General features: G+C 47.4%; 1 protein-coding gene across 11 annotated transcripts in view; it reads right to left on the bottom strand.

Moving 5' to 3' along the window:
- The window catches only part of LOC138747322 (tensin-2-like), a 263,792-nt gene that overhangs the window by 30,363 nt on the left and 213,748 nt on the right, over positions 1-19,681 (bottom strand). For 10 of the 11 annotated variants that reach the window (XM_069906427.1, XM_069906428.1, XM_069906434.1 and 7 more), the window contains 3 exons: positions 10,442-11,220; positions 8,232-8,318; positions 1,240-1,371 (listed from right to left, as the gene is read on the bottom strand). In XM_069906427.1, the coding sequence (XP_069762528.1) occupies positions 1,240-1,371; positions 8,232-8,318; positions 10,442-11,220 (998 nt within the window). The remainder of the gene's footprint in view (positions 1-1,239; positions 1,372-8,231; positions 8,319-10,441; positions 11,221-19,681) is intronic. The other variant, XM_069906430.1, reaches the window with a different exon arrangement.

Here is a 19,681-nt window from a genome sequence, read left to right as displayed (position 1 = left end):
CCCACAGCCCTGTATCAGTCCCCACACTGATCCTGTTGTCCCATTCTCTCCCCACAGCCCTGTGTCAGTCCCACACTGATCCCACTGCCCCACAGCCCTGTATCAGTCCCCAAACTGATCCCACTGCCCCACTCTCCCTCACAGCCCTGAATCCATCCCCACACTGATCCCACTCTCCCCCAAGCCCTGTATCAGTCCCCACACTGATCCCATTACCCCACTCTCCCCCACAGACCTGTATCAGTCTCCACACTGTTCACACTGCTCCTCTGTCTCCCCACAGTCCTGTATCAGTCCCCAAACTGATCCCACTGCCCCACTCTCCCCCACAGCCCTGAATCCATCCCCACACTGATCCCACTCTCCCCCAAGCCCTGTATCAGTCCCCACACTGATCCCATTACCCCACTCTCCCCCACAGACCTGTATCAGTCTCCACACTGTTCACACTGCTCCTCTGTCTCCCCACAGTCCTGTATCGGTCTCCACATTAATCCCATGCCCCACTCTCTCCCCACAGCCCCGTATCAGTCCACACATTGATCGCACTACCCCGCTCTATCCCGTCAGCCTCATAACAGTCCCCGTTTATGTCCCTCCTTTCCGACTGAACTAAAAGTGATTGACCAAGGTGAGCACAAAGCATTCACTTTAGAGGAATTATTCACATTTTTTGAAAAACCAACATTGCTTGCGATGAAAGTACATAACGACATTCACGCTACTGTACCATTGTAACCTTGAAAAATCGTATGTCGGATCATCATAATTAGGGGAGCACCTGGATATAATTGTTTTTTTTTAAGTACCTGTTCATCTGCAGCAAGTAGGAATTTAAATACATATCTACATTCGACAATGTGTATGACAATAAACTCATTCTCATCAAGATCAACCACCCAAAACATTTGCTCCCTCCATCATCAGACACAGATTCTGCAGAGAGTGCTGTTTATATGAAATGGATCGGAGGTCAATCCACAGGACCATAAAGTGGTTGAGAAGATTACTGGAGCCTCCCTGTCCACCCCCCCCCCCATCAACGTGATCCACTGGGATGGTTGTCTGAAGAGGGCGCACAAAATCTTCGATTCCCACCTGTATCTCTTCCCACCATCAGGGAAGAGATACAGGAGGATAAGAGCCAGCACCACCAGGCTGAGGAATAGCCCTCCCACCCCTGCCACCAAAATACGTCCATGCCTTAAATCAAGACCCTGGTGGCTTTGTGCAACCTACCTTTACTGCTGTGGGAATTGAAGTTAGCTGGAGGCGTCACCACCTTGAGAGCAAGGCCATAGGCCCCCTGGAATGAATTGCTGTCTCGAATCAGGAACGAGCCAGGCTCCTGGTCTTTCAGAAGGGCAATGGCTGCAATTAGAAGAGGTCACATCCTTTTTACACAAAGTGATTTTGATTTCTACAGTTCACTTAACTAGTGACCTATTGCGGATGCTCAACATCTCCTCACTTGTCAGGAAGGCGCAACAGTGACTGTACTTCCTGAGAAGACTGAAGCGGGAAAGGCCACCGGCCACCAGCCACCATTATGTCAGCCTTCTACAGGAGAGCGTCCTGGCCGGCTGCAGCACCGTGTGGTGTGGTTGATGCAGAGAAATGGATCGGCAGTCAATCCACAGGACCATCAGAGTGGCAGAGAGGATCACTGGAGTCTCACTCCCTCCCCCCATCGACATGATCTACTGGGATAGTTGTCTGAAGAGGGTGCGCAGAATCGAGGACTCCTTCTACCCCGCACACACCATCTTTCAGCTGCTCCCGTCGGGGAAGAGATCCAGAAGGATCAGAGCCAGCACCACCAGGCTGAGGAACAGCTTCTTCCCATGGGCAGTGAGAGTGTGAACAACCAAAGGGACTGCTCACACTGACCCTCTGAGACTCTCATATTCATGAAACAATATTTATTTATTTGTACATATGAATACTTGTCCTGCATGTGTATTGTTTGCCTGTATGTGTGTTATGTCTGGTTGTGTGTCTGCAGTGTTTTGCACCAAGGACCGGAGAACGCTGTTTCGTCAGGTTGTACTTGTACAATCAGATGACAATAAATTTGACCAGCATCAGCCATGGTCGGTCTGCCGTGTCACAAAGCTATGCACTACCCGGGATCACTGCTCGCTTCCTGCTCTCTCGAGGCTAGAGTGAAGTGGTCAAACCAGAGTGGACTGGATCAATGTGGGAATGAACAGGGGGTTAAGACGGGAGGGGTTCAGACAGGAACGAGAGTCAATACAGAGGGGACTGAATCTGAGGAGAACAGATGCCAGCACATTGGCTTGGAGCACAGAGGGTTGACGTGCTCAGAATGCTGCCTCTCTTCCAGTTCTGTTGTCGTCAATGGAACAAGAACCAGGTATGATGGCCGCCAGCCCCACTCTCGCCCCTGCCATTTCACTGGGGTCTGCTATGTCTAAATTGAAAGATATGAGGAACTATCAAGTGCCTATCAGTGAAGTTTATACAGATCATGAACCACCCCTTCTCCTCCCCATAGTCACTCCCTTCGTGACCTGCCCACAGTCTCGTTTAGACGAGGTTCCAGTGGCTTTCAAACTTTTTCTTTTCACCCACCGACCACATTAAGTAACTGTTTTCTTCAGCAATGTATCTCTTAATTCAAATGGGAATCCCCAATCAAGGGGCTCACAAGTCCAGGCAGAGATGGAAATCAAACTTAAATGTAAAAATTGACGAACAAATCTGGTCTGAATTATGTCGGGATAGTATGACTACCCCACAGCACAGAAACAGGCCAGTTCAGCTCTTCTAGTCCACGCCGAACACCTTCTCCCACCCAGTCCCCATAACCTTCCACACCTCTCTCGTCCATATATCTATCCACCTTTTCCTTACCTATTAAAATTGAACCTGCATCTACCACTTCAGCCAGAAGCTTAATCCACACTCCCACCACCCTCTGAGTGAAGAAATTCCCCCTCATGTTTCCCCTAAACCAGTGGTTCTCAACCTTTTTCTTTCCACTCACATCCCACTTTAATTACTGTGATTAGTAAGGGATGGCTTAAGGTGGGATATGAGTGGGAAGAAAAAGTTTGAAAACCACTGTTTTAATCGTCCCTCATTGACTCGTCATGTGCACGGTTTCAGAACTCCAAAGGAAATGGGCCAATGACAATTTTTTTCAAGCAAAATATTTCAGTAACAACTGGATCTAGAGCAGTGATTCTCAACCTTCCCTTCCCACCCACATCCCACCTTAAGCAATCCCTTACTAATCACAGAGCACTGATGGCATAGGGATTACTTTAAGTGGGATGTGAGTGGAAAGGAAAAGGTTGAGAACCACTGCCATAAACATTTCCCCGTTCAATCTCAATCCATGTCCTCTAATACGATCGATGCAAGATATTGATTAGTACAATATTAATCTCACATCTCACACCACAGAAATTAAATTAAATTCAAACCTTTCAGATCGATGTTTGAGATGTGTGGTGAGGAGATAGGAACTTATTCAATTGGGTAGATTTAGGACATTTTTTTTTAGAGCAAATCATAGGAATTCAATTTCCACAAGTTTATTTTTATTTGGGAACTTTATAGGGATAAGACCCAAATTGAAACGGTCTCAATATCAAATCGAATTTGTTAAAACTGCATCGGCGGTGGCCAGCTGTTGCACGGAAGTCTGATTCCCATCTGGGCATGGCACGATGGAATGCGATGATGCATCGCTTTCGGCCCCTGGCGAAGATTACCGATCTTTGCTATCTTCTTAATCTTTTTCTTGCCTTTCTACACTTTTTTCCTTGGGGTTCTTTTGTGGGCAGGGGGGTTGAGGGGACTGAGTTAATGCCGTCATGAAGTAAATATTGAATGTTGGAATTGAGGTCTTATGTCTTAGTAGATTTAGATTTAAATCTATACTTTTATTTTTAATTTTGTAATTGTCTTCATTTTTGGTCAAAATATTTTAAATATTTTTTTTAAATGTAATCCCTTACTAATCACAGAGCACCGTTGGCATAGGGATTACTTAAGGTGGTATGTGAGTGGCAAGAAAACGGTTGAGAATCACTGGGTTAAACAAAGAAGTCGACCAACTGTGGTTGTTATTGATGGTGCTGTGACTAGAATGATTTGTTCCCATCTCCATGACGACACAAACCAAATAGTCCGTTCCCACCAGGCTATTTTTGAAAGAAAAGACCTCGGTGTCAGAACAACAGGAAGTTTGCACTGAGCTCCACTTGGCATTAGGTGAAGAAACCACTTCAGGCGCTGAGCTGGGCGAAGTGGCCAAGCATGGACTCCCTCAACAGACAAGGCAGTGTGAGGCAGAAGGTATGGTGGATGCCAACACTGGATTTAAACGTGATATCTGTGCAAGGTTCCCTTTGGAGTCTGGGCTCTGTTTAAAGAAGCAACCACCGGGGGTGCTAAGAATGTAAATTATAAAGCAGCAGCAAATGACATCGCGGAGAACATCCTATCGTACATTTTGATAGCTCAGCAAGGTTAAAGAACAACAACAACTCCATATTTGGCAAAGACAGTAAACCAGTGGTTCTCAACCTTTTTCTTTCCACTCACATCCCACTTTAAGTAATCCCTGTTCCATCAGTGCTCTGGGATTAGTAAGGGATTGCTTAAGGTGGTGTGAGTGGGAAGGGAAGGTTGAAAATCACTGCTCTAGACCCAATTGTTACTGAAATATTTTGCTTGGGAAAAATTGTCATTGGCCCATTTCCTTTGGAGTTCTGAAACCGTGCACATAACGAATCCATTAGAGATGATTAAAACCATGGTTTTCAAACTTTTATTTCCACTCACATCCCACCTTAAGCAATCCCTATGCTATTGGTGTTCATTGATTAGTAACTTAACTGCAGTAAAAGTTTGTTAACCATTGGGTAAGGGACATGGCCCTGATTAACGAAACCCAAGAGAATTCTAAGAAACGTTAGGCATAGCGGTTAGCACAACGCCTTTACAGCGCCAGTGTAAATAGGTGGTTGATTAGATTTCAGATTTATTGTCACAGTAGAGTCGTGACATCACATAAAACCCTGAGATTCCTTTTTCTTGTCGGCCAGGCAGAATTACCACTTATTGGTAGCGCAAATAAAACTGTACTTAACGTACACATGTAAACAAATAAAGAAATGTAAACAAACTGACTGTGCAATACAAAAAAAATCAATAAAGGGCACAAGTAATAGTCCTTAAATGAGTCCCTGATCGAGTTTGTTGTTGAGGAGTCTGATGGTGGAGGGGTAGCGGCGGTTCCTGAACCTGGTAGTGTGAGTCTTGTGGCACCGAGACCTCTTTCCTGATGGCAGCAGCGAGAACAGAGCATGTGCTGGGTGGTGTGGATCCTTGATGATTGCTACCCTCATCCACTCTTCCCTCCCCACAAATCGCCCCCTTGGCACCGACCCCTGTGACCCACAGGAGATGTTCCACTCACACCCACACCTCCCCCCACTCCTCACCACCATTTGGGGCCCCAAACCGTCCTTCCAAGTGAAGCAACACTTCACTTGTGAATCCACAGGGGTCGTCTGCTGCATCCAGTGCTCCTTTTATGACCTTCTCTACATCGGAGAGACTGGACGCAGATGGGGAGATCACTATGTTGAGCACCTCGACTCTGCCCGCTGCAACAGCGTGGATCTCACAGTTGCCAGCCATTTCAATTTTCCATCCCATTCCCTTGCTGACATGTCTGTCCTTGGTCTCATATATAACCATTTATATAACAATTACAGTACGGAAACAGGCCATTTCAGCCCCTCTAGTCCGCACTGATTTAAGAGAACTCCACTATTTCCACCTACCTGCTGTTCGTAACCCTCCAACCCCCTCACATCCATACACTCATCCAACCTCCTCTTAAATGACAAAATTGGCCCTGCTGCAACCTCCTCTGCCGGAAGATCATTCCACTCAGCCACCACTCTCAGAGTGAAGAAGCTTCCTCTCATGTTGCTTCTAAAGTTTTGCCCCCTAACCCTCAACTTATGACCTCTTGTTCCAATCTCACCTACTCTCAAGGGTAAGAGCCTATTCACATCTACTCTATCTATCCCCCTCATAATTAAAAAAAAACCTCTATCAAATCCCCCCCCCGCCCAACCTTCTATGCTCCAATGAATAAAGACCTAGTCTACTCAATCTTTCTCCATATTCTAGACACTACAATCCAGGTAACATTTTAGTAAATCTTCTCTGTGGCCTCTCTACCTTATTAATATCCTTCCAATAATTTGGGGACCAGAACTGCACACAATATTCCAAAATTTGGCCTCACCAATGCGTTAAACAGTCTCAACATCACCTCCTACCTGCCTTCTCCCCATATCCCCTAATTCCTCTATGCTTTGATTTATAAAGGCCAGCATACCAAAAGCCTTCTTCACCACCCTATCTACATGAGATTTCACATTCAAAGAACAATGAACTGTTATTCCAAGATCTCTCTGTTTCTCTGCATTCCTCAATGCCCTCCCCTTTACTGCATATGTCCTGTTTTGATTATTCTTCCCAAAATGAAGCACCTCACACTTATCGACATTAAACTCCGTCTGCCACCTTTCAGCCCACTCTTCGAAGCCATCCAAATCCTTCTGCAGTCCCTGAAAATCATCCTCACTATCCACACCTCCCCCTATTTTTGTATTGTCCGCATATTTACTCACCCAATTTAACACTCCATCATCCAAATCATTAATGTAAATGACAAACAACAAGGGACCCAACACCAACCCCTGAGGTGCACCACACATCACCAGCCTCCATCCTGTCAGACAGTTATAGGAACATTGGAACATAGGAAGTAGGAACAGGAGTAGGCCAAAAATGGCCCATCGAGCCTGCTCCGCCATTCAATACGATCATGGCTGATCTAATTTATGACCTAACTCCACCTACCTGCCTTCTCCCCATATCCCCTAATTCCTCTATCATGTAAAAATTTATCTAACCGAATTTTAAATATGTTTAATGAGGCAGCCTCAACCACTTCCCTGGTTAGAGAATTCCAAACATTCACTACTCTCTGGGAAAAACTATTTTTCCTCATCTCTGTCCTAAATCTACTCCCCCAAATCTTGAGACTGTGTCCTCTGGTTTTAGTTTCCCCGGCCAGCTCAAAAAACCTTCCTACATCTATCCTATCCATACCCTTCATAATCCTATATGTTTCTGTAAGATCTCCTCTCATTCTTCTGAACTCAAGTGAATACAATCCTAGACGATTTAATCTTTCATCATAAGTCAACCCCTTCATCCCAGGGATCAACCTAGTAAACCTCCTCTGGGCCGTCTCCAAAGCCAGTCTATCCTTCCTCAACTATGGAGACCAAAACTGGACACAGTACTCCAGGTGCGGCCTCACCACTACCTTGTACAGTTGCAACATTATCTCCCTACTCCTGAATTCAATTCCTCTAGCGATGAAGGCCAACATTCCATTTGCCTTCTTAATAACCTGCTGCACCTGCAACCTAACTTTTTGCGATTCATGCACAAGCACTCCCAAGTCCCTCTGCACAACACCGTGCTGTAGTTTTTCACCCTTTAAATAATATTCAGCTCTTTTATTTTTCTTGCCAAAGTGGATAACCTCACACTTACTAATCCACCATGACTCTCTGGCATCTATCTTCTAGCCACCATTGAACCCATCTGACCATCTCAACATCGGAGAGACCACCCGCAAATTGGAGGAACACCACCTCATCTGGGCTCCCTCCAACTGGATGGCATGAACGTCAGCTTCTCCAGTTTCCATTAGTCCCTTGATGATTGTCACGGAGGGAGGTGGAGAAGGGACTATGTGTCTGGTGATGGGAGCATGTAGTCGGTGGTGGAAATGGCAGAGGATGATATGTTGGTTGTGAAGGCTGGTCAGTTTTATGATGACAGTTATTCAGAAAACATTTTTATAAAAGCTCGTTTCATGTTCCAAACTAGTAAGGTGGAATTCAGACTCACGCGGCCAGATCTTGTTGCCTGTATTGCTAACCTCGTCATTCCTAACCACAATGCATCCATGAATGGCTCCATCCCTCGTACTACGGGTTCCTTGCCAACCAATGGACTGTGGAATCCCATCCTTTCCCTCGCCCTAGGACCCTCAGGCAAGAAATTACAAGCAATAGGCTTGGGTGGGATCGTCGCAGTCCTTTCAATCAGGACTAGCAACGATGATAGAGAACAAGGGATCTGCAATCAGAGCTCACCTTGGTCCCTGGTGATGTTGGGCTTGTACCAAAACCGAGATGTGTCCTGGACAAACTTGACATTGATCTGGCTTTCCTGGTGTCCGTCTGCAAGGAACAAAAAAAATGGCAAAGGTTCAACTTTGTTAAAACTCTGGCCTCATGGGCAAGGCTAAGTCGAGCCTTCAGAGACCTGGGTTCGATCCCGGTCTCCAGTGCTGTCTTTGCGGAGTTTGCATGTTCTTCCAGTGACCATGTGGGTTTTCACCACCCCCCTCCCCCTCCTGATGCCCCAGTTTCCGACCACGTCCCTAAGAAGTGAGGGTTAGCAAGTAAATTGGATGCTGTAAATGGTTTCCCAGTGTGCGGTGTGTCGTCGAATCCGGTCGGCGTTGATGGAGACATGAGAAAGAATAGGTTGCAGGGGAATTTGACTTCTTAAAATTTTAGATGTACAGCCCTTCCAGCCCACGAGCCCGTGCCGCCCAATTACACCCAATTGACCTACAACCCCAGGTACATTTTGAAGGGTGGGAGGAAACTGGAAGACCGGGGGAAACCTTATGCAGACACAGGGTGAATGTACAAACTCCTTACAGACAGCGCGGGATTCAAACTCCTGTTGCTGGCACTGTAACAGTGTTGCGCTAACTATGTTGCCCCTGATGGGACTGAGGGGCACCAATTTGCCTCCTTCTGGGTCACAAAGAGGTATAAAATCGGAAGCTATTGATGCATCGAGGGTTACGGGGAGTGGGGCTGAGTGGGAGGATGGATCAGTTCATGATGAGAATGGCGGAGCGGCCTTGAGGGGCCAATGGGCCTCCTTCTGCTCTTACGTCTTGTGATGCTTACTTAAGGTGTGGGATTAACCCTTGGACGACACAGGGCAGGATTAATCTTCATTTGGCTAATTTCTCAGCTAGATGCCAAGATTAAGAGATGGTTCATGACCCTGCATTCTGATAAAAGCACTTATGACATGGCTGCTGTTTTGGGTCAAAAGTCCAGTCCACCTCCATGGTTGATAGAATGCTGCCGGAGCTGCTGTAACATCATCGCTGCCGCTGGTGCAGGCCAACAGGGAGCAGGGAGCGAAATCTCTGCACTCTCCCGGTGGGTCCGTCTTCCCAGTCTGACTGCCGTCAGCTCCATACAGGCTTTAAACAGCCTGTTAAAGAGGCTGATGATGGTCAGGGCCCAAGAAGGTGGCACCTGTTATCAGCAGCAGCCTCGAGGGGTTGCAGACTCCGGGGAAGCGGCGGACTGGCATAGGGGGCCAGAAAACAGGGAGACCACCGCCCACTGCCACCGTTTGAGAAGAACAAGCAGAGGAGACGACCCACGGGACGGTGACCATGGCGGCGGACCAGCGAGGGGCTCGGAGGCTGAAGAACACGCAGTCAGCGGCGGGGCTGTTGGTGACTCAAGGCGAGGAACCCCCACAGCCCGGGGGCTGCTGGAGACTGTGGTCGAGGGATTCACACCAGGTTGCGGGCCGTTGGAGACTGGATCGAGGCGGACTGAAGGGGGTAGCAGGTACCGGAACTGGGTTGTGAGACGGCGCTGAGGGTGCTGAAGGGTCCCTGATTGTGTTGGAGGTTCAGATCTAGAGCTCGGGCAGCTGATGGTTTGGACCGGACTCAGTGAGGCTGCAGGAGCGCGGGAGGCGAATCCAAGGACACTTGATGACCCTGAGGGGGACTTTCTTTTGCTTCTCTCTCTCTGACTGTAAGAGGCACTGGGCAAATCTTTATCTGCCGTACAGGAAATTTCATGTAATATCACATTTTCTGTTTTATTACATGACAATAAAAATAATCGAATCAAGTCTGAAGTTCTGATTGGTGCAGGGTCCTGGCATGTCATGGAAGGCTCTCGCCTGGGTCCCAGCTGCCCACCATGAGGAGCTCCTGATGCCTCGGCCGCTGGCTCTCGTCTGGACCCTGGCCAATCTCCTCCCCCATGACCCTCCCCCCACCATTTTGTTCAGGCGCCTGCCAACATTTTGTTCATACCTTGATGAAGGGCTCAAGCACAAAATGTCGGTTCTGCATCTTTATCTTCGCTACATAAAGGACACTGTTTGACCTGCTGAGTTTCTCCAGCCTCGTGTTTTTACTCCAACCGCGGTGTCTGCAGATTTTCATGTTTTACCACCATCAAAGAGGTGCAATTTCCTGACCTCTCAGATGAAGGGAACATAAAGGAACCTGAAGGTGGCCACTTACCCGTTAACGAATGTACTGGGAAATCCAGAGTGGTTGGGGAGAAAGTCACGTGATGTGCGGGGCCGTCGCTGGGAGCTTGTGCGCCTCTGTACGTGGGTGAGAAGGGTCTTCCATTGGCCGATCCGTGGCTGGCAGAGACACGCCGCTTCTCTGGGAGAGGTGGCTGCTGCACATGCATCAAGCCTCCGGGCTGGTAGGTGAACACTTCGGAGGGAGAGGTGGGGACATTGTAGGGCGAGGCGACGGGGAAGGCAGGGGTCGGAGGTGACTGGTAATCCAGATTCTCTTGGCAGGACGGTGAGGTTGCCATGTCCCGGCATGGCGGCGGATGGTGCACGCTGATAAGGCGAGGGTCGCTGGAGGCACTGCTTGGTGGACGCCTGACCATGGCTGATGGCAGTGTCATCGAGGCACTGTGATCCGGAGGCGTCGTCGGGAGATACGCCTTGGTGGTGGGGCTGCACGGTGGCGGTGACCTGGCAGAACGGTCTTTGCTTTGGGTCAGACTGAGCTGTGTTTCAACGGCTGACAACTGATGGATGGTGCTCAGGTCCCCAGACATCATCTGGGTCTCAATGCCGTTGAGCTGGTGGGCACCAGACTGCTGATTGGCTGGGCTGCCGGGGCTCCTGTTTCCTTGACAACTGCTTTCGGCCTCAGGATGGGCAATGGTGGGGCACAACTCTGTCTCTGGCCCCCGTGGGCTTGCCTGAATTTGGCCTGTGACCAGAGTGAATTGGACGGGCGTTGTGGGGCTGCTTTCTGCTGTCGCTGTACTGCTGATAGACAGACACAAATAAATGTTATGATACCTGTATTTAGCCAACATCAAGAATTAGGATTTAAAAGCTAAGCATCACAATTTGGTAAGTTATCAGATGGCTCTATGACAACTCACTATTCAAATGAACAGAGGAGCCAGTGACTGGGGTTTGAATTCCACGCTGTCCGTAAGGAGTTTGTACGTTCTCTCCCCGTGTCTGCGTGGGTTTCCCCCAGTGGGCTCTGGTTTCCTCCTACCATTCGAAATGTACCAGGGGTTGTGGAAGAATGAGAGGGGATCTTATATAAATATATAAAATTATGAAAGGCATTGATAGGATAGAGGTCGGTCAGTTGTTCCCATTGGTGGGGGAGACCAGAACGAGGGAACATAAGATCCAGGATAGTAGATTTAGGATGGAGATGAGGAGGAACTGCTTTTCCCAGGGTGGGGGGGGGGGTGAATCTGTGGAATTTGCTGCCCATTGAAGCAGTAAATATATTTAAGACCAGGTTGGATAGATTTTTACAGAGTAGGGGAATTAAGGGATACGGGGAAAAAGCAGGACGGTGGAGATGAGCCGATCATCAGATCAGCCGTGAATGGCGGAGCAGGCTCGACGGGCTGGATGCTCCTATTTCTTATGTAGGTTAATTTGGGTGTAACTGGGCAGCACTGGTTTAAATGGTCAGAATCGCCTTCTACCGTGCTGTAAATAAACATTTAGTTTCACATTCACAGAGGCACTGATGGGTGGTTGGAACTGTGTATTCACTCCTTCTGTAATGTGCGTGGGCTGGGATATGGAGAGAAAAATGAAAGCCTTTTGTGCTTTACCTTGAAGATACTGGGATCTATTGTTCGAAGTAACCTACAAAAGTGTCTCAGCACACGGAGATGTCGGTCCAGCTGACTGGCACATTCCAGGCTGCAGGAGTACGTGCTGAGGGACGCACTGAGGTTTGGCGCAGCCATCATGAGGGTGCTGTGGGGAAGTCTAGAGCCCTCCCATTGCCAGGCTCTGAGGGGCTGAGACCGAGAGAAAGTCCCTCAAACAACAGCGGGGAAAGTAACGACAAGGTGCTATAGGGGTAGTAACTGTGCAAATAAATTTGAATGCAACAAGGCACAGTGACGGGAATGTATAGATATGAAAGTAAGGATGGGAACAGACTCTGAATAGTTTTCTGTTTGTAAGTACAGTAAAACCCCTGTTATCCAGAATTAACCCCTGCTATCCAGAATGCAAACAAATGGCAAAGAAAATCAAGGAAAATAAATAAGTAAACAAAATTAATAAGAATAACTAAACATTTAAATAAAAGTTTAAAATTGTAAATGTTCTCTGAAGTAACACATAAACCTTTGGTAAAGATGGGAGCGAATATTCAGCCAGCGGAGGGCCTTGGTCGGTCTTTGCTCATAGCAGCTGTTTGAATAAGGTTGTGTGAAACAGCAATGGGGTCGCCCAGGATGAAGAGCTGGTTGATGCCGCTCGCCGTTGGGGAGACTCTCTTCACGGGTCTCCTTATCGCTGCTCAGTAAGAGTCGCCCCGATCAGAGGTTTTATCAGTAAACTTGGGATGGGGAGTGTTTAATTATCTATAATGTTATTGTTCGTCTTTCGGGTGGCTCCATGGAGGGGAGGAACCTGCAGATGCAGCGACGGTTAAATGTTTTCAAAGAACCTGACTGAAAATCAAGTAAAATGCTTTAAAGTTTATATATTAATGCAAGGAAGTTTGTTTAGCATAAGTTCAGTATAGTATTGTTGCCTTTTAAACTGTTTCTTCTTTATGCAGGTGTATTAGTCAGGCATTGTAAGAGTGAGTCTCAAGCAACCGGAAAACTCGCTGATCTGGCACCTATCAATCCACATAGGTGCCAGATACCAGGGGTTTTACTGTAATTTATTGTGAATTAAGTCTATTTTGGGTTTTTAAAAAAAGAAAATGTATTTTGGGTTTTTAAAAAAAGAGAATGTATGTTGGATCATGCTTCTCCCGAATTCGGGTTTAGGAATTGGGAATCCATGTTCTACATTCCCTCCTGTAACTTCCTCCAGCTCTTCAACCCTCTGAGATCTGGGGAAAAGGTCTTGCCCGTCTACCTTATCTATGCCTCTCAGAAACTTATTTTGGGGAATATTTTATTCACGATTTTCCAAACTTAAACTCAACCAGTTATCAACATCGTCAGTGTCAATGTTAACGGTATCAGCATCGACTACAGTTTACAATGATCAATTCGAAAGAAAGTTTTCTGCAGAGTTCAAGCTCTTTCCGCCCGCCCCCCCCTAACCCCACCACCCCCCCCACCCCCCCCACACCCTCAGCATTTAACACTTAACACTGAACTAACCACAGGAACACACTCACAGCAAAGGTGTGAAACACATATCAGGGTTTTATGGGTGGCCAGATCTCAGGCTGCTTTCTTTTCTTGACTTTACCTGGTTGGGATTGGATGGACCCTCCCCCCCACCCCCCGATTGAGGAGTAGAAAGGGAAGGTAGGGCGGAGAGGCGCGATGTTCCACACAATAGTCGTGCTCCTATGGAATTTAAGTCTGGTTGCCAATTTTTTTTTTTAAAGTGTAATACTTTTTTCTTAAGTTATAAGTGATTTTCTCCAGGGGAACAGCCTTGCGTTTCTGTGTTCCAGTGAGTGATGCTCAGGCAGGAGTCAGATTTCCAGGGAACCACCGTGCACTTCCTGGCCACCACCAATGCAATCATTACGAATTGGATTTGGAATTTGGATGGGTTCCTCGTGACTCTTATGTCCATTATATTTTCCAACAGGAACAATTCTGGGTCCTGCAGGAATTCTTTGCCAATAATCTTTTTCTAGGACCTGTACCAGTTCCACCCAGAAGGCCTCACCTTGGTACATGTCCAGGCACAAAGGTTCCTGTCTCAATGCCACATCTGAAGCATTGGTCTGACAATTCTGGTTTAAATCTGTTTGATTTTTGCGGCATCAGGTATAGGTGGTGTAGAGAGTTGTATCGTACCAGCCTGTACATGGTTGCAGTCATGCTGATCCGACACAGGTCGAACCAGCGCCGCTCATCAATGGATATTCCCCGGTCCGACTCCCACCTCTGCCTTGATTTGTGAAGACCTAGTTTAGGTCCTTCCGCTTGGAGCAAGAAATACATTGCTGAGATTAACTTCCATGTGTTCCCCCTTCGAATCAAGGTCTCTATGTCACTGCATACCAGTAGGATCATAGTTGGACCTAACTTGTCTTACAGAAAAGATCTTATCTGAAGGTAGGCGTGGAATATCTTATTTGAGAAATCATACTTATGTCTGAGTTGTTTGAACGACATTAGCCGCCCCCACTCGTAAAAGTCCTCTACGCCGTTCCGACACCAGGTGTCCAGGATCTTGTTACCTACTGTCAATGGTATTAATCTACTTGGAGTCAGGGTGCTTTTGGGGACCAGCCTCCCTTTGATTCCTAGATATTGGTTAATTTTATTCCAAATGAAAATCATTTGTTTTAGTATAGGGCTGCCTGTTTTCCCAGATAACAATTTAGCGTCCCATTTATAAATAAAGTCCTCTGCTACCTTCTTGTGCAGATCAATTTGTGCCCAGGGTGTTACAACTCCCCCTTCAAAGAGAGAGGCAATGGTTCTCGACTGAGGTACCCAATAGTATTTCTTGAAGTCTGGCATTCGCAATCCACCCAGACTGTAATCCCAGGTCAATTTTTCCATAGACACCCTGGCTTCCATTCCATAGAAATGTTCTTATGCGTGAGAGCAAATTTTGGAAGAATCCCTGGGGCAATCCCACGGGCAGTGTCTGGAAGAGGTACTGAAGTCTCGGCAACATTCATTTTGACACAGTTGACGCGTTATTGGCGTGTCTCCCCAAATCTTGTCAACCTCTGTGAAGTCATCTCTCCTCCTTCAACGCTCCAGAGAGAAAAGATCCATCTCTGCTAACCTTGCCTCATTCGACTTATTTTCCAATTCAAGCAACATCCTGGTAAATCTTTTCTGCAACCTCTCCATAGTTTCCACATCCTTCCTATAATGAGGTGACCAGAACTGAACACAATACTCTAAGTGAGGTCTCACCAGAGATTTGTAGAGTTGCAACATGACCTCTCGACTCCTGAACGCAATCCCCCTATTAATAAAGTCTAACATCCCATAGGCCTTCTTAACTATCCTATCAGCCTGTGTGGTGACCTTGAGGGATGTATGGATTTGCACATCAAGGTCCCTCTGTTCCTCCACATTGTTAAGTATCCATTAACCCTGTACCCAGCCTTCTAGTTTGTCCTTCCAAAATGCATCATCTCACACTTATTCGGATTGATCTCCATCTGCCACTTTTCTGCCCAATTCTGCATCCTGCCTGTATCGTCTTGTAACCTTCGACAACCTCCAGCTCCATCCCCAAGTCCTCCAACCCCCATATCATCCGCAAATTGACTGGCCCATCCTTCCACCTCTTCATCTAGGTCATTTATAAAAATCACAAGGAGCAGGGGTCCCAGAACAGATCTCTGCAGAACTCCACCAGTCACCGACTTCCAGGCAGAATCCTTTCCCTCCACTACGACTCTCTGCTTTCTACAGGCAAGCCAATTTTTAATCCACACAGCCAAGGTTCCATGGATCCCAGGCCTCATGACTCTCCGAACAAGTCTCCGATGGGGGACCTTGTCAAATGCTTTACTGAAATCCGTATACACCACATCTACTGCTCTACCCTCATCAATTTCTTTTGTAACCTCCTCAAAAAAAAATGTCCTGAGTTGGGATGGGAAAGAATGTGCAGCCCCTTAAAATAAGAATAATTCTCAGAGTCCCAAACTCCCATTCATTTAATCAGGCAGCTGAAGCATTTAGAAGTTGATATATGTTCAAGAGACGAACAGCCCTGGGATTTAGTCTGAGAGCCAAAACTTGCGTTATTACAGTTATCCCTGAAGCATTCCCATCTGCCACGTGTGATCCATCCTCAGCTGAACAGAAGCAGCTGTGGGGATAAGAGGGAGCCAACATTTTCTATCAACTTAAATCTGCCAAGTTTTACGGCTTGAGCCACATCACCCTCCCCTGTGAACTCTGCTGGGCGTTGATGACTTTGAGGGATCGATTGCTGTTGTCCATCTGGACAAGGGAGCCAAAGGCTTTTTTACATTACATTCAAATGATTTGGATTATAGAATAGATGGCTTTGTGGCTATATTTGCAGATTATGCCAAAATAGGTGGGGGGGGGGGGGTAGTGCTGAGGACACAGAAAGATGAGGGGAACAGGCAACGAGGTGGCTGATTAAATGTTGGGAAGTGTCCAGTCACACACTTTGGTAAAATTAATGGGCAGATGATTATTTAGGTGGGGAGAAAATTCAAAGTTTGAAGGGCCAAAGGGACTTGGGGGTCCTTGTGCAGGATCCCCTAAAGGTTGACCTCCAGGTTGAGTCGGTGGTGAAGAAGGTGAATGCAGTGTTGACGCTCATTTCTAAAGGGATAACGAACAAGGGCAGGGATGTGATGTTGAGACTCTATAGGGCACTGGTGAGACCTCACTTGGAGAACTGTGTACAGTTTTGGGCGCCTTATTTGAGAAAAGATGTGCTGGCAATGGAGAGGGTTCAGAGGAGATTTACTAGAATGATACCAGGAATGAAAGGGTTAGTATATGGGGAATGATTGTTGGCTCTTGGACTGTACTTGTTGGAGTACAGAAGGATGAGCGGGGAACCTCATAGAGGCATTTCGAATATTGAAAGGCCTGGACAGAGTAGATGTGGCGAGGACGTTTCCTATGGTCGGAGATTCTCGGACAAGAGGGCAAAACTTCAGGATAAAAGGGCAAGAATTTAAAACAGAGATGTGGAAAAATGTTTTTTAGCCAGAGGGTCGTGGGTCTGTGGAACTTGTTGCCACAGGAGGCTGTGGAAGTGAGGTCATTGGGTGTATTTAAGGCAGAGATTGACAGGTATTTGATTAGTCAGGGGATCAAGGTTACAGGGAGAAAGCTGGGGAGTGGGACTGAGTGGGATGGATCAGCTCATGATGAGAATGATGGGGCAGACTCGATGGGCCTCCTTCTGCTCCTAGATACTGAAATTAAAGGTGCAAGGTCCCTTGTGAATCCTGAATAAAAGATGCTGGGTGCTGATGCCTTGAGGAATTGATTGCTATGGTCCATCTGGACAAGGGTGGAAAAGGAATGGGCAAAGGTTTTGTCACAAAAGTGCATCAAACCATTCGTGGATCACCTACCATGACTTGCAGTGAGTTATAGCTATCAGAACATGCAAAGACTGGTCAACACGGTTTTGGGACATTTCTCTCCCTCCTGGAATGAGCTGCCTGGAATTCCAGCAGCCGATTCGTCCACAGCAAGCGCCAACAAACAGGAGTGCAATAATGCCCAGAGCGTTTGAATAATGAGGATTGAGGAACAAAGATATCACGTATTCTTTTTCAAAACAGCAGCCGTCACCACCTCCCACCCACTCCCCCCCCCCAAAAAGAGGGCAGACAAAGCCTTCATCAGTGAGGTATTTTCTCTGCACTCCACAGAAATGTCAGCCATGATTTCAGTGCTGGAGAGCCTGTGGAGGAACTTGATCCCACAGCATTCTGACCAAGAGGCGAGAGGGCCAAGATGTACTGTTGGGAGCAGAGAACCAATCAGTCGTGGAGATTTATGGCACGGGAGGCCGTGTCTGTTTTCAACGTTCGTGAATACAGTCAAGTTATTGTGATAGATTTTAATTTTTAAAAACATTTAGACATACCGCACGGTAACAGACTCCTTTCGGCCCACAAGCCCGTGCTGCCCAATTACACCCAATTCACCGACAACCCCGTATATTTTTGATGGGTGAGAAAAAACCCACGTAGACATGGGGCAAATGTACAAACCCCTTGCAGACAGCACTGGATTCAAACCCGGGTCGCTGGAGTTGTGACAGCGCTGTGCTGCTCTCTACGCTGACTGTGTGTTCTGACACATCTGCAAGGTCAGACGAGGCCCAAGTCCTTGATCATCTGAAAAGAGTGGGTTGTGGTAGATGATAGACGTGAGCTGAGAATTTCATCCCTGCTCAGTGGAATGGACCAGACGAAGAGTGCAACACGATGACGCAGCCACTTGGTGGGGTTCGTGCTGCTCGAGCTGGGACAGATTTCTGGGCGAGCAATTCGTCATTTTGACATCAGGTGGATAGAGAAAGCCGGTTATTGGTATTGGGTCTGAGGCACGAACGTCTGCAGATTCTGAGATTGCAATAAAAACACACAAGAGTTCTGGAGGAACTCAGCTGGTCTCAGTGCCATCGGAGGGACTGATGTATAACCGACATTTCAGGCCTGAGCCCATCTTCAAGGTATGAGTAAAAGGTAGGCAAGCGTCTTAATTAAAGACTTAGAAATTAAGGGGGAAGAATGGGAGGGGGAGGAGTCCAGACCAACAGTCAAAGGTGACATGATAAGAGGAGAGGCGAGAATTGATTTTGGCTCTGTGAAAGGAGACAGAGGGTAATGGGGAGGGAGAGACAAAGCTGGGGAAAAGGGGATGGGGGAATAATTTTGGGGGGGGGTTTAACGAAAGACAGAGAAGTTGATGTTAATGGCATCCAGTTGGAGGGAGCCCAGACGGAAGATGAGGTGATGTTCCTCTGATTTGCGTGTGGTCTCAGTGAATGAGACCATGGCCAGACACGTCAGCAAGGGAATGGGATGGAGAATTGAAATGGGTGGCCACTAGGAAATCCATGCTATTGCGGCGGGCAGAGCCGAGGTGCTCGATGAAGCGATCTCCCTGTCTCTCTGATGTAGAGGAGACCACAGCGGGAGCACCGGAAGCAGTGGACCATCCCTGCAGATTCACAAGCATTGGCTTCACTTGGAAGGAGTGTTTGGGGCCCCAAATGGTGGTTAAGGGAGGCGGGGGGAGGTGTGGGTGCAAGTGGAACATCTCCTGTGATCACAGGGGGAGGTGCCAAGGGAACGATTGGTGGGGAGGGAGGAGTTGGCTCACAGAGGGAGTAGTCCCTCTGCGGAAGGCGGAGAGTCTGATCAATCTGGTGGCCGTGAATTATAAGGTGAGGCTGGAACTTTTCTCCCTGGAGGCTTAGGAGACTCTCTTCTGCTTCTCTTTCTCTCACACTGTAAGAGTCTCCGGGCAACACTGATGGCAACTCTTTGTCTGCCTGACGGCAGGGAGAAGGCAATTTCGTGTAATGTTACACGTTCTGTACTATTACATGACAATAAAGAAATTTTGAATCCACAGAGGTTTATAAAACCACGAGGGGCATGGATAGGGTAAATAGTCATCATCTTTTCTCCAAGATAGGGGAAACCGAAATCTAGAGGGGATAGATTTAAGGTAAGAGGGAGGAGATTTAAAATGGATCCTGAGGGACACGGAGGGTGGCAGGTATACGGAAGTGTTAGAAGCAGGGAGAATTGTGCCATTCAAAAGACATT

The sequence above is a fragment of the Narcine bancroftii genome, chromosome 12 (genome assembly GCF_036971445.1).
Source record: "Narcine bancroftii isolate sNarBan1 chromosome 12, sNarBan1.hap1, whole genome shotgun sequence".
In the NCBI taxonomy this organism is placed as follows: domain Eukaryota; kingdom Metazoa; phylum Chordata; class Chondrichthyes; order Torpediniformes; family Narcinidae; genus Narcine; species Narcine bancroftii.
This window is presented reverse-complemented; position numbering and strand designations above follow the sequence as displayed.